General features: G+C 26.3%; 1 protein-coding gene across 5 annotated transcripts; it reads left to right on the top strand.

Moving 5' to 3' along the window:
• The first annotated feature begins 2,884 nt into the window (after positions 1-2,884).
• LOC107161940 (acetyl-coenzyme A transporter 1-like) lies at positions 2,885-14,683 on the top strand. Of its 5 annotated transcripts, none has more exons than XM_089225721.1 (10): positions 2,885-3,097; positions 11,485-11,723; positions 11,798-11,924; positions 12,030-12,189; positions 12,305-12,459; positions 12,607-12,797; positions 12,874-13,058; positions 13,151-13,271; positions 13,604-13,825; positions 13,894-14,683. In XM_089225721.1, exons 2-10 carry the CDS (start codon positions 11,532-11,534, stop codon positions 14,080-14,082), a joined length of 1,542 nt encoding a protein of 513 aa, XP_089081847.1. In that variant the 5' UTR covers positions 2,885-3,097; positions 11,485-11,531; the 3' UTR covers positions 14,083-14,683. The 5 variants fall into 5 exon arrangements, with proteins under 5 accessions (XP_089081847.1, XP_089081849.1, XP_089081846.1 ...); XM_089225723.1 differs by lacking the exon at positions 2,885-3,097 and adding an exon at positions 6,952-7,249 and having other exon boundaries at positions 12,150-12,189; XM_089225720.1 differs by lacking the exon at positions 2,885-3,097 and adding an exon at positions 6,958-7,249.
• Positions 14,684-15,900: the final 1,217 nt, after the last annotated feature.

Here is a 15,900-nt window from a genome sequence, read left to right as displayed (position 1 = left end):
TGTATATGATGTACACCTAGTACCAATACAATTGTTCGGAAACACATTTACGTTCATATTTTGTGAATGATAGATACAAACGAACATGCCAAAATGGTGACCATTTACTTTAAGAGGCTCAAAAACTATTTGTAAAATTATCACATTCAACTTGTTTATAATTCATTTAAAGGAAATTCATATGGAACCTTGTATTAAATTTTAAAATCTTTAGTGTTTTGAATATTAAAAAATATATGCATTTTTCAATGCAAAATAATTTGCACATTTCCTCGATTTTAACTGAAAAAAAGTTAAAGTAAGTTAGTAGAAAATATCTACCGACTGCACTACTGCAGACTACAATTATTAATTTTTGAATTATAACAATATCACATATTAATTATGTCAAAAACTGTATGCATGATTTTGCGTACCTACATTCAAATTACTGCTTCTATTTATTTCCCTCAATTATTATGAATAACTTATTTAGCATAATTATTGTCGTCACATATAGCGTGACGACTTCAATTTAATTACCTATTATTATTATTATTGTTATTTTTTTAAATTAGAATTAAGCTTCGGCAACTATGGCCATTGGCAACAATGGGTTTAACTCTAAATTATTTACAAGTTATTACCTATTATTTATCACACCTCAAAACTGTATAGTATTTAGGTACTCCATTAATTTTAGCTCACGATTCTAAAGTGTATTTCTAACTTGACCCACTGTAAAAAAAAGATGGACTGGACTGCAGATATCTGCTATAATCAATAAAGCGTTTGGGTTAATATAATAATAATTTGAATTTAGTCTTTAAACAAATATTTACTTAAATTGTTATTACTAATTGCTATTATTACGATTATTGATAACAGTTAGTTAATATACTAACATCATTACATTAATACTATAGTCACTTGACACTTATAATTTATAAATATGTATTACGATTTTCTGTGATAAAAGCGATACCATAGACTTAAGTGACAAATAAAACTTATGTCGACACAAACATTCTGATCAAATATAATTGTAAATATTTGGGATGTCGTCGGTTAAGAAGTATAATTAGTATTTAGTAACTACGAATTCATAAATACGTCTGTTCTTAAGAATAAAAAAGACTGTTCTGAAATAAAATTTTAACCACTAGGTATTGAAATCCTGTTAAACAAAATAATTGAATGTATACGTAAATATTAATTAAAATTAATTTATTATTACATAAATTATTTAAGTTTAGAATACCTTATTATATTATGTGGTTAGCCTAAATAATTTAATTTAGGCTCCCAGGCATATAACCAAAAAAATAAAAATAATTACATATAGGCTAATATAAGCAGCAATTGTACGTTTTTTAATAAATTATTTACCCATTAGAACTCAGTTTTATTAAATACATCGAATGTGGTGGTAACTGATATTATTTTATACTTATACACAGTTACACTTGTTTTGATTGACTTTAAAATTTTGAGTAGAGCTGCAGTGAGTTAACTTTTGACTTTTCACAAAGATATTTTTAATGTGCTGGAAGTTGATAATATATTTGAAAGTCAATATTTATTATCTTGATTTATGAGCAAAGAACGGATCCAGAGCTGATCATTATATTTATATGCGATGCGATTGTATAATACCTATAATGTAAGGTCTGTAAAAATTTGAACATAAATCGTATGTATTAACTATTAATTAACTTAAAGTAACCATTTTTATGAAATAATATCACGGCAACTGCACTTTAAGAACTGATCACTGATTTATAATAAAAATAATGTTAGTACTTAATTCATTCATCATTATGCTAAAAAAGATATCACTGACCGCTCTATTATATTATATATGATCTGTAGCGACTGTAGCTGTAGTTCTGCTAACATTACTTTCAAATTTTTTTGGTTTCCTGGAATATTCTGCATAGTAGGTTTCTCAGAACTGTAGAATCTAGGAATCAAGGGGTCTGGTGTGGGCAATAACAATATCAATAACTATGAACAGGATTTCGTTATTATAATATTAAAAAAAAATTTTTTTTTAATTTAATTATATTAATTATTCCTATTTAGTTACTATGTAGATAAACAATATGTAATATGCATAGGACTATACATATAAGGATTAAATATCGTTTGTAATTTGTAAGTTGTTGTGTGTGGAGAGGAAGGGGGATGAAGCTCTACTGTAATAATATTGAATAAGCTTAAAAAAATGTTCAGAAATGTTCGATATTAGTCCCTAAAGTTCCTCTATTTGTGTCTAATACCCCTATAGCCTATGGTTATATCCATAGGCGTGTCCACGGGGGGTGCAGAGTATGCACCTGCACCCTATGCAATTTCAAGTTGCACCATGAATAGGTGGTTACGCACCAGGTTGCATACTCTGCGTCAAAGGTCTAGACACGCCTATGGACTATGGTTATATCATGTTAATATTTATATAATATTATATAATATACGAATCGGACAGCAATACAGAACAAGACGTATACTGAAAACTACTAAATGACTCAAGGATAATTATTTAGATTTAACTCTATGTACCTACTAGTTGTCTGTTTATTTTCAATAATAAATATAAATATTGCAATAATCAATAATTATTTATGTGACAAGTCAAATTATTTTCTAAGTATTCATGTGTGATATCATCTATTTAAACTGGTCAATTAACCAATGATTTGGGTCTTTTTATGGAGCAACATAATCTCAGTTATAATAACTTATACATAATAGATTATAGTGTACAAGGATAGCAGAGATTATAATTTATATCTATTAATTTTTACTAGAAAATATATAATAAATATTTAATGTGCGTATCAGTTTTTTAATTGGTACATCGTTCATAGTTTATTCGTCGACTTACAGTCGCCATTCTTTCCGTATCGTATTAAAGTGAAATGACTATTGACAAAGTAGATTTCCTATTATTTATATTTTAGCATTTAAAATTGTTGTACTGCGTAAGTTATGTTTGGCAAGAGTGGAATATAAATAATTAAACTGAGTAGTGTTGAATTTCGCTAATGAAATATATAGTTAAGACTATAAAAATATACAAAAAATCGTGCCTATACTGCATATCAAACATCTAAAAGTAAGTAGATACCTACCTATTGTTTTTTTCAAAATAAGAACTGTTATAAATATTTATATGTAATTTAACATTTTTAATAATACCTAATAATCATTTATTTTAATATAACATCATATCAGAAGTTCACTAATTTTGTTACACGTTAAAAACATTTTACGTATAAAAGATATAATTAATTAATTAATAACCTGAGTAAGGTCTATTGTCATATAGGTAATTTACCCCTTTTAGGTGTAATTTTAATATTATAAGAAAATTTAATTTTAGTAGATACATTATACTTATACTATATTCTGTTCCAAATAAGATGAATTTTGCGTAAACCACCAAATTGCGTCCGGTTTATAGTTCAATCTTTAGTAGATTGTCTCCCACCAATTATACATTATATATATAATGTATATACGTATAAGCATATATATAGGTAATAATATTGTAAAATGTAATCGAATAATCATACATGGTCATATTTAAAATATGCAAAACAAAAAGTACAAAATGATTTTTTTTCATGAATATTAGATACCTATGAATATTAGGTACCTATGAATATTAACTATACATACATATATATTCAATTTATAAAAATTCCTTAAAAAAAGTTAGCAAAAAACTGAATTAAAAAAAAAAAAATTAACTGCTTGCCTTAGCAGTTTTACAGTAGTTTGCAACTTTGCATTTACCATACTTATTTAAAAGCCTAGTCACTAAATGCTAAACTGCTAGGTAATTATTATTAAAAAAATGCATTATCAAACAAATGATAGAAGTAAATAATTTAGAAGCTTGTTAAAGTTTGAATACTTAGAATAATGCTAAAAATTTAAATTTGTAATATATTATCTAGCTACAAATTTAAAAAAAAAAATAGTTAAATCTACTCCATGTTTTTTCTCACCTAATTTATACTAAAAGGGTTAATCCTATAAATATACACATTAACAATTTTTTTGATTATTAAGACATTTAAAAATATTAATTTGGTTAGGACTCATCTATATAGTATGTTTTCTCCTGGCACAGAGTATATGTATAGGTATCTTATACATTGTTCATTACTATTGTTGTTTTTGCTACATTGTAATGTACTGCATTTGTACAAACCAACATACTGTTAAATTCATAAAATCATGACTAAGTATGCATACTAGTATGCATTATAATTATTTAATATTACTGCATTATCTGCATTTAGAATAAAATATAATAAATGTATATTTTATTTTATATGCTATTGGTAAAATGGAAATGACTAACTTATATTCCAACGAAGCAGTAAAGATTAGTGAAGTTGGGGAATTTTTTTCTTTGCATTATTGTACGAATATTGTATTTAATAAATTCTATTAATTTATGTTGATGAAATTATTAGAAGTTTTCAATCTTTCGTGATATTTAAACGATTCGTTACGTAAATATTAAGAAATCATTATTGTATAGATTTTCTCAAATAAATTGGATTACATTTATCTAGAATTATGTTATAATATCGTAATTTGAATAAATGTATTATGTAGTATAGTCATAGAATAGATTATGCTATATTATAAAGATAGGTAGGCGAATTGGTAGGTTGGTACTTATTTATGTTCCATAATTAATGCGATACAACCTGCATGGCCACTGGAAATGTAAAATAGGCTGACATCAGCTATACTGGCGCCGCCGTGTTTAAAATTTACTATAATATTGTTTGTCAAGGGGACCCCCATAACCCTCTCTTAAAAAAAAAATCAAACAATAAGTAAATCAAAGCACTTTTATTATAATGCAATATTTAATCATTTAAAATAAGGAAATACATATTAACATATTAAACATATTATTTTTATACATAGCCATTTTAGGTTCAAATTTGGACTACATTAGATGATTTTAAACAAATAATAACAATTTTAAATATTAATTGTTGTCAATTATTTAAGAATACTTTTTATACTGTAACCAACAAATCTAAAAATCTCTTATTCTATACTGCAGTGTTAAATAGCAGTTGCTATTAATCATTCATATACCTAATCATATTTATTTATCTTTGTAGTTAAAATTCTTTGTACGTAAAAATATGGATCCACAGCCGCATCCTTGCAGACTGCTGTATATCCTCACCTACAGTATCCCCTTCCCCCATCTTAAAAATCGACAATGTCATTTTTCATGTATAAATTAGGGGATTGGCGCCGCTGTAGTGACATCTTGTATTTTAAAGGTCTTCATAACATTTTTGAAGTTACCCAACTATGGTTATAGAATAGGTAAACTATAGTGTCGAAATGCTGCAGAGAGGGCCCGTTGAAGGGCTATGGTATAATAATAAGCATGAGTATTGCATGTGAACTCATTGCCCTCCCAAATCAACAATTCAACATGTTCAGTGGAGCTCATTATCTTCTTGAAGAATAAATAAAAAATAAAATAAATATGCTTAACAAGTCTTTAAAACTGTAAATAATTTGAGAGGGTAGTGCATCATGGTCTAATGCATATATAATCATCATAGTGCTATAACAAATGGACAGTATAATTGGACAATTGTTAGCACTTTAGCAGATTAGCAGAAGTTAGGGTGCATTATTAAAAACCAACGCACGTGTGACGTGTGTATGTGTAAGTTGTAATTGATAAGCATAATCTATATTAATAGTAGAATGTATATTGAGGCAACTATACGTCTATACTATATATTATCTTTTATTTACGTCTTACGAGACAAGGGTCGATTTTTTCCCGGGGGGGGGGGGGGGGGGGGGTGTTGCTAGAATTGTATAAGTTACACAGACCCACTAATAGAAAAAATCTGCTTGTCATGGCTTAGTTTTTAATTTATATTTGTACCTATATAACTATTATGTGGAAGCTGGATGAATATTTGGGGGAAGGCTAAACCCCCCCTCTAGTCCCCACCAAATTGCGCCTATGGTGACAACACTCTTATATTTTACAATTCACCCATTATACCGGATTGTCTGGATTACAGTTAACAATGCGTGACTGTGTGAGAACAATGTCGATCAAATGAGTTTGTCATGACGTTATGGGAGGCATTGATGACTGATTATTTAACATGTAATATTTGATCATTAAAACTATAATTTATATTATAACTAGTTGATTCCGTTTACTTCGTTTCCCGTTAAAATAAATGCCAATTTTGTTAAATTCGTTGTTTAATATTCGGTGTAATGGTGTTCAAAACTTAAACATTGTTATCGATTATTTTGAATCTCAATATAAAAAGGCCCCAAAATAAATTAATTAAGCAGTACCTCTTGTAAGCATATTTTTTTTTTTAAATTGATCCATTTGAGTTATGGAATATTTTTAGCGGGAATATCAACTGTTTTCCCCGCGCTTATCAGTAAGTTAAATATCTCTTGGAAGAAACTGAACTTTATAGCTGCTTTTATCATTAAATGCCTTTTTCCCCATAGACCCATAGACCTTATACCATTGATTATAGAATATCTATTCTATAATCAATGCTTATACTCAATAAGTATAATAGTATAATATTATAGTATAAGGTCTATGTTTTTCCCTAACCTTTACCAGATTAGAACATGCTTTTATGTCTATTATACTTTAAATCACGGACATAATATTATAACATCTAACCCGTGTTTGTTTTTGCATGACCGCGTGTTATCATATTATATTATCTACGTAAATGATAAGGATAAATCATAAATAAATGGACAGACCACGAATATGTTAAATATATTTGAAGCCGCGTTCACGGTTCACAGAGGGAATGCAATTGAGGTCTTTTTATCAATACTTTTATATTTATATAGATATACGTCTTATTTGGCATAAATCGTACTCCATAATTTCCGCTGATAAGACCGTTAAGTCTTATCCATATCTTTATTATCTATGGATAAACCGGCATGCGTTACATTATCATTCATTCATTCATCAGTTCATCACGACTCACGAGTACTTAATTTTCATTTTATCACCACGAAAAATGGATTTTCTACTTACTACCTTTACAGGCTGATCAAAAATAATTAATATTTGTCTATTATTATGGAACTAGTTGTGAAATGTAAATATCGCTTTCAAATCGATATAGATAGTATCGTTTCACTTTCGACTTGCGATCATCATGACGTCCAATCAAAAATCTTCATTCATTTTTGAAATTGAGTGAGTTTGTTCTACAATATTTATTATTTATAGCATAATAACGCGGTTTTCATTGGGTAATGGTTTAAACATGTGGACAAATAGTAATATAATTGTATTCAAAAAGCGAAAGACCCGTCTTGATAGCCTATATTATTAAATTTATTTTATGATATACTGCTATTAAAGTAAAAATTTTAAATTCAAACATTACATCTTAATATTAGTTTCCGATAGCTTTTAAAGGTAGAAAAACTTGTTGAGAATTTTCTTTTAGAATTTCATAGGTAACTAAAAATTGTGTTAAAATTTTTAACTTCAGACAATCATTATTACAATTATTCTGGGTTTACACTTAATCTTCTTTTTGATTACATTACTAACAACTTATATGGAACATTTTATTATAATTTCAAGTTCTTTGACTGAGAGAAAAATTATTTATTGATATTGTCAAATATTGATATTGAAAAAAAAACTTAAAAAATCAAAAATTCTCATGGTCATAAATAGTTCAAAAAGTGTCACAATATTTTGAAATGTCAAAATACAGGGTGATTGATTTATCAAACAACACTAATTTTTTCAAAAAGTATCGACTTTTTTCAATTTTTTTTTTCAAAATTGTATATTTTTGCTTTTCTTGAATTGTTTATTTTTTTTAATATTTTTCACCCTTATATTTATTAGATAAACCACTATCAACTTTTGATTTTCAAATGGTAACCTATACTTAAAATTTCATAAATTAATAAAGCTATTTTTTTTATTAATTATTACGTTAAAATTTCGAATTTAGCGCTAGTAGTTTATGAGTTATAGGTATTTAAAGTTTAGATTGGCGGAGTGGAGTGGCACGGGGTTACCCTACAAAATGTTTGTCCACTACTCCGCTTGTCTAAACTTTAAATACTTATAACTCATAAACTACTCGTCATAAATTCGATTTTTATGTATCAAAATTTTTAGAAAAATATTCTGCTTTGGAATATGAAATTAAAAAACTATGTTGCCATTCACAAAAGTAAAAAACTTAAAAAATTATGATGAAAAATATTTAAAAATATAATTTTTTAATAAAAGCGTTGGTTTTTTAACAACTTGAAACTATGTAAAAAAATATTTTGAAAAAAGTCAATACTTTTTTAAATAAAGAGTGTTGTTTGATAAAAGAATCACCCTGTATATGAAAATATTAATATTTAAGGAAAATTAAAAATATTTACAGTAATTTGTTTTTGAATGACACCAAATTCGATGTCGTCAAAATTTTTTCGAATTGTTCTTGTTTTTCGCTTTCAAAAGCTATACTGTAAATTTTAAATTTTAACCGAAACCACCATATCCGCCGAGTGACGAGATTATCAAATGAGAACCGCTCTCTTGCCTTTATACCTTCTATATACGTATAATATGTAATACCATATTATATATATATATATATGTAAACATTGTTTCTTTTCAAAAAACTGACCTTGGGTAGCAACAAGTAATGCATGTAAAAAAAAGTAAAGTAAAATAAAATAAAATATTTTGTGTTCTGTGTAACCCACTGATTACGTATCATCAACGATACTACATACCTTTACGAATATATGTGGCATACAAGGTGATATAAAAGTAAGATCAGACAAATTAAAAATAAAAATTATCACTTAATATCAAGTGTATAAAAAAAATAATGAAAATCGTATGGATAATGAATTTTTAAAATTTACTTATGTCTGAAAGTTCTAAAAAAATATATAATAAGCTACTTGACCTACTTCATAAAAGTTTTTTTTTTTTTTTTAATTGAGCCTCAACAACAAAGGTTATTGGCCTTAAACATTAATATTTTTTTTCACAAGAATGAATCATTAACAAAAATATATACAAAACAATGTTAATAGTATGAACAAAAAAGGATTGTCGTAAACGTTTGTTATTTTGAATTTTTCAAAAACATTTAATGAAATTAAAATAAAATCAATACCTACCTATACTTGTTAAAAATAAAAACAATTATTGACGTCGTACTTATAGCGCAGAGGTCTAAATATATATAACAAATAAAAAAATATTGATTAGAACAAAATATTTTTAATTTGTCAGGTCGTTGTAATATGTTACACCTTGTATGTACATTATACTTATATATAAATTATAATAACAAATGCATGACATTGTTATGATAAGATTAATAGCGAGTTATATATAAGGGAATTTATTTACAAAATATTTTCATAACATTAGTCAAGGCTCATGAGTATTTAGTGTGTGTTGTGCTCGTAATTGTAATAGTTTTGAAGCGTCTCAAAAAAAAAACTTTCCAACTATAAATTATAATAGTATATTTTATTTTTTTAATTTAAATTTATTTTATGAAGAAGCTAAAATTTAAACTGTATAGTTATTTAAAATAATCAATTCGTATAGCTTTTAAAATTAATGTTATTTGGACCTCATGAACGTCTCGCAGCTGTGGCAAGGTGGGGCAATTGTCTCTCGCATAGGTTTTTAATCCTGTTTGTTCAAATATTTATTTTATATTATATTAACATAACAATTTTATCCTATAAAAATGGCCGTACACAATATGATGGACTTATTTTAAAAATTAGAGGAATACATTTAAAAATTATGTGTTATTTACAATATTAAAAACTATCTACAGGTAATTTTTACTATTATAAAAGGTTATACTTAAAATTTAGAAAATTAGGATTTCACTTTATATTAATACAAATTATGTATTTTTTATTTTGCATATTTTTGTAGCTACATAAAGAATAATTTTTTTGTATATTTTAAGTACTACTATAAGTCTATAAACACGAAAAATTCATGTTTTGTGGTATATTAAATGAAAGTAATAATTAGATACTGCGCTATACAGTGGTGAATTTAAGGAGGGGGCGTCTTGGCGATTACCCCCTAGCGTTTTTTTTTACCTGAATATAGCTCCGTATGGTATAATGATTATGAAATTCATATAAGTCATAATTATAACTTCAAACTTAATAAATGATACAAAAAAGCATTTTTCTAATATGAAAATCGGAAATGTTTATTCTGTTACACCACTCCCTTAAATGATCTTCAGATCCGCTTCTGGTGCCATATATAGTATTATAATAATAATTTAAATTTCTTATAGTTAGTGATTTTTTTAATGAAATTAATTTTAAAAAATAATATATTATTTGAGAAGTTGGAAGATGCTTCATTTCCACCATGGTTGAAATACACAACCATACATATAATATTATAAATATACAATAATACATTAAAACCATGATTCCACTACATCAGGGGTCGGGAACCTTTTCGTAGGAAAGAGCCATTTTTTCAAAAAAATACAAAACTATGATATCCAGGAACCACACTGCAGGTTTGAACAACCTTTTTTTAGTAGGCAATAAAAACATAATAATACGTCTTAAATTTAGAAAATATGGAAAACTTTATTTCATTAATTCTTTATTATTTATATTTATATTATTATTATTATTGTTTATACAAATATAATATTATTTAGTATAATATAATTTATATTTTACGGATATCAATATATTGATAATTATCCAAAGAGCTGCAGGTTGCTAGTTAAAGAGCCACATGTGGCTCCGGAGCCGCAGGTTCCCGACCCCTGCACTACATGGTACTTTAGAAATTATTGGTAATTACTAATTATCATTATCTTATTTTTAAACATTCATATGATGAATATCAAAAATGATATATGTATAGATGAGTTCTGTCATTTCTGACATTTCTTAAGTTGATAATTATAAATGACCCGAATATCTATAAATGTTGTGCGGTCGTTTCTAATTTTTTCGTTATGAAAACACAGATTAATCTTATTTTTATATCGTATGTAGCTTAAAAACGAAACTTCAGTGTTTCTGATCATATGCAACATTTCTCTGTTCAATAATTACATATGTATAATACATACATATAATTACACACTCCTCTCTATTCAGCAAGTTACATAATTATTGCTACTGTTTTTAAGTTAAAACTATAAGTACTCACAAAATATTACGTGTGTGGCTAATACTATAAACTAAGTTAAAATATAATATAATGAATAACCTACACTAAAGTTTCAAGTGTTTGACAAATATTTGATTTATTATATATATATTTCATACAGTATTTACTATATATTATTATAACATACATACAAAATATAAAAGTATTAGGTTATTGATAAAAATTACTATTTGACATTTATTCATTAGTTTTTAATTTATTTACTGTTTCAGATATTTATACATACCTAGCAGATGACAATTGTGAAGCTTAGCTGAAGATGATTGAAATTACTCAAATTGAATCTTTAATCGAAAAACATGACACTCCCGTTCGAGCAAATTCGAAAGGAGATAAGCGCAATATTTTTGTATTATTGGTGTTGTATACCTTACAGGGAGTACCGTTAGGTTTGTCCTTAGCAATACCCATTATTATACAAAACATGCATCGATCATCATTTAAAGAACAAGTAAAATAATAAACGAAATATTTAAAAAAATCTTAAAACTTTAAAAATATTTTTTTTTTATATTGTGTATATAGGCTAAATTTAGTTTGGCAGTATGGCCATTCAGTTTGAAGCTTTTGTGGGCACCGTTAGTTGATTCTTTATTTATACGAAAATTGGGCCGACGAAAGTCATGGTTGATTCCAGTCCAATATTTCTTAGGTATAAATAAATGATTTACATTACACATAATTAAAAAAAAGAAACAAAATACAATTGAAAAGGTGCATTAACATTTTTAACTAATCGTTTTTGATTATTTTATAGGTATATTTTTCTTCATTACTGGTTTTTATATAGGCGAATGGCTAGATAATGGTAGTAAAATAAATATTAATGCTTTAACATCTGTATTTTTTATTTTAAATTTCCTTGCTGCCACTCAAGACATTGTTGTAGACGGTTGGGCATTAACCATGTTAAAAAGGTTTGTGTATCATTGTGGAAAGAAATTAATGCATACCATATATACCTATATGATATTAGTAGATAACTGTAACACGTGCCTATTAAATACTAATAGGTAATGTATTTTGTTGCAGACAAAATATTAGTTATGCTTCAATGTGTAATGGTGCCGGACAAGCTTTCGGAATATTTTTGGGGTACATTTTGCCAATTTTATTGTTATCGGAATCGTTTTGGAATAAATGGTGGCGCACTACACCTCTACCAGGCGGTGTTATTACTTTAGAAGGTAATACTTATTTATTTAAGTATATATCTATAATATATAATTAATAATTATATCATATTATATGTAGGTATATTAAATCATTTAATTTGTATTTATTACCTTTATAAAATACAAATATAATTATTTTAATTATGACATTTTGTTTAGGATATTTTTATTTTTGGGGAATTATTTATATAGTCATTACAACATTGGTAGCCATATTTAAGTATGAAAAAGATTGTTTGACAGAACTCAATGCTGTTGATCTTAGCATTGTCAAAACGTATATCTTACTTTTCAGTATAATGAAATTACCCAGTATCAAGATGTTCGCTATAATTTTATTGACTATAAAAGTAAGGGTATTTTTTATTTAAATAATAAACAATATAATATATAAGTAATACATACAATATATTTAAATTAATTTAGATGAGTTTTTGTTCAGTTGATGCTGCGTTAAGATTGAAACTTATAGACAGTGGAATTACCAAAGACGAAGTTGCTGCTATAGATTTGTTGTTTATACCATTAAATATAAGCTTACCGTTTTTGATTACAAAATTTACATCGAAAGAAAAACCGTTGAAAAATTATTTCAATACAATACCCTACCGGTAAGGTAACATCCATAATTTTATCATTCAGTTATTGTTTTTTGATTTATTATTTCTTCCTAAATCAGTATACATTTTAAATTATTCTATAGGTTACTGTTCGGTGTAATTTTAGCAACTGTCGTATACTTTATACCTTATTTTTTGGTTCAGCCCGGGCCATTACGTATCACGTACAAAGTATTTTTAGTTCTGATGTACACTTTACAACAGGTAAATATATTCACTTACCAATTGTTTTGTTGATATACTTAGCGTTGTATCTTCATAGTTTTTTTAAAAGTTTTTACAGATTTCAGTTTTATTAAATTGCTTTAAATTAAAACACGATTAAATAATGAAAAAATGTATTTTTATTAAAACTAATAATACGTCCTGTATGGTTTATAATATTTTTGAGAATTTCTATTTGCAATCTCTGAGTTTGATTTTTTTACAAATTTATATTTTTGTTTCCTTAGAGCTCTTATACCCACCTTAATCGTTTATAAATACAAAAATATTATTTTTGTAAATTAATAAATATGTTTATTTCCATTTACCAGTTAGCTGTGAGTATAATGACACTGACGTCAATGACATTTTATGCAAGTGTAAGTGATCCAAAAATCGGAGGTACAAATATGACTCTGTTGACTACTATATCCAATTTAGGAAACGTGTGGAGCAAAACTGGAGCTTTGTGGCTTATCGAATTCCTGACTTTTAAACGATGTTCTAGCGATCCCAGAATATTTTGTTCAACATCAAATAATCAGAAAGAGAAGGTAAGAAAGAATAATAAATAGTTACACCAAGTAAATCCTTATATTTTTAACTATCCGTCCTACTATAGGAAACGTGCAGTTTGTCTGGTGGAACCTGTGAAGTTTATATCGACGGTTTTTACATAGAAACTATCATATGTACAATTTACGGAATATTATGGTTTTTTATTTTTAGAAAAATCATAAATAATCTTCAATCCAAACATGTAAAAGAATGGCATGTGGAAATTAAAAATAAAAGAAATATTATGATATGATGTACCAACTAAAATAATAATATAATTTAATGAAACTTTTGAAAAAGGTTTTAAATATTCTTTTGTATTTTTTATTTTCAATCTTAAATTTTAGGTACGTATATTCAATTTTTTATATTTCAAAGCAATCAAAATGATTGTTCAATTTTCATAACAAATATTGAAATGTAATATAACCTATTTTGAATATATTATTAATTTATGTTAGAATATGATTGTTGATGGATATTTTTGTTTTTATTATATTATTATTCCTAATTCATATTAGGTTAGGTATATTATTATTATTTTTCACGTCTAAAACTACATGTCTTCCCAGTGGCGAAACGAACCTAAACTAACACATAAGCAAACTTACAATTTACACATCCACCCACCGACTTACGGGCTATAGGTACCTCTTATATATTTAAAATATTTTTTTTTTAATAAACATTTACCTCCAAACCTTAAAAAAAATTGAGAAGCAATCGCTTCTCAAAGACCACGGTCGTTTCGCCACTGTGTCTTCCTTGAAAATATATCAAAGCGCATTAGGGAAACTGTTTTATTATATGTTTTTTTATTTAGTTAAAAATATAGGTACAAAGCTTTATTTTAACTATAAACACTATTAATAGATTATTCTTTCCGAAAACCGAAATAATCTGAAAATAAACAACTAAAATAACTGTAATATTTAGGATTAAGTTACGCCGACATGATTTTCAATAAACAAATTCAACTATGAACTAATTATCATGCAGGATACAACATAAGGAAATAATGTCCCCTTTCAGTAACAGTACCTAATAATTAAGTGAAAAAATTGAATTACTTATTCAAGTTTAATAATTGAGTAATTTTTTTGGTCTCGCACATTTCAATTAATAAATTATACAATTTGGTAATGTCGATAACCATATTGTTTAATCAACTACAGTTACTCATTAGAAAAATCGCTTTTTAATATAATATCACATCATCCTCTATAATGTTATACTCCTATAAAAACGTGATTTTTAGTTGAATTCAGGAATGATGCACATTAAATTTATATTTTTGCTTCATTTCATTTAATGCGAAATATGCAATACTTTATTAATATTTAAAATTCAAATATTTCTACATTTTACCTATCTTGTAAATAATTTAAAATTTTTAAATCATTTTTCTGAAAAATACGTTTCTTTATCAAGTATATTTTAAACTAAATAGGTACAGTTTATTATTTTATATTTACCTTATCAACAAAAAATATTTTTAAAAAAAACAGTAATCTTATATAAAAGTTGTAAAATAGTGCTAACATTATTTATAAATCTTTCGTTCACTTCAGAACATAATACTCATAGTAGAAAGTCGACAATTCAGCATGATGAACAGCGTAAACAGCACTGAAAATCCCAAAAGTACATCGTATCACCCTCGTGGAAATTCTAATTGAATGGCATACGATTAAAATATTATATTTTCAAAATTCAATGATTTGTTCAACTACAGAAAATTATGCAATTAAGGTGCTTTATAAATGTTCAAGATAACTATTTCCTTGATAATAGATTTTATAAGATTAAAATAAAAACACTGAAATTAAGTTGTTGATTTCGTAATAATAATAATTACATATTAGCGGAACACTAATCAAAAGGTATAATCAATCTCGTGAATTTTTTTTTTATGATCTGTCTTATATCTAAATTTTTTTTTACGTTTAAAAATTTTTCTATACTATAGGTACATAAATGTGTAGATGATAATCTGTACATGATGATTACATCGATATGGCAGAATGTTCATCGAATTATTTTACCCGAAATAATGAAAATTATAAGCAAG

This window comes from Diuraphis noxia, unplaced genomic scaffold (genome assembly GCF_037042655.1).
Source record: "Diuraphis noxia isolate RWA-SAM2 unplaced genomic scaffold, SU_Dnox_SAM2 contig0004, whole genome shotgun sequence".
Taxonomy (NCBI): Eukaryota; Metazoa; Arthropoda; class Insecta; order Hemiptera; family Aphididae; genus Diuraphis; species Diuraphis noxia.
This window is presented reverse-complemented; position numbering and strand designations above follow the sequence as displayed.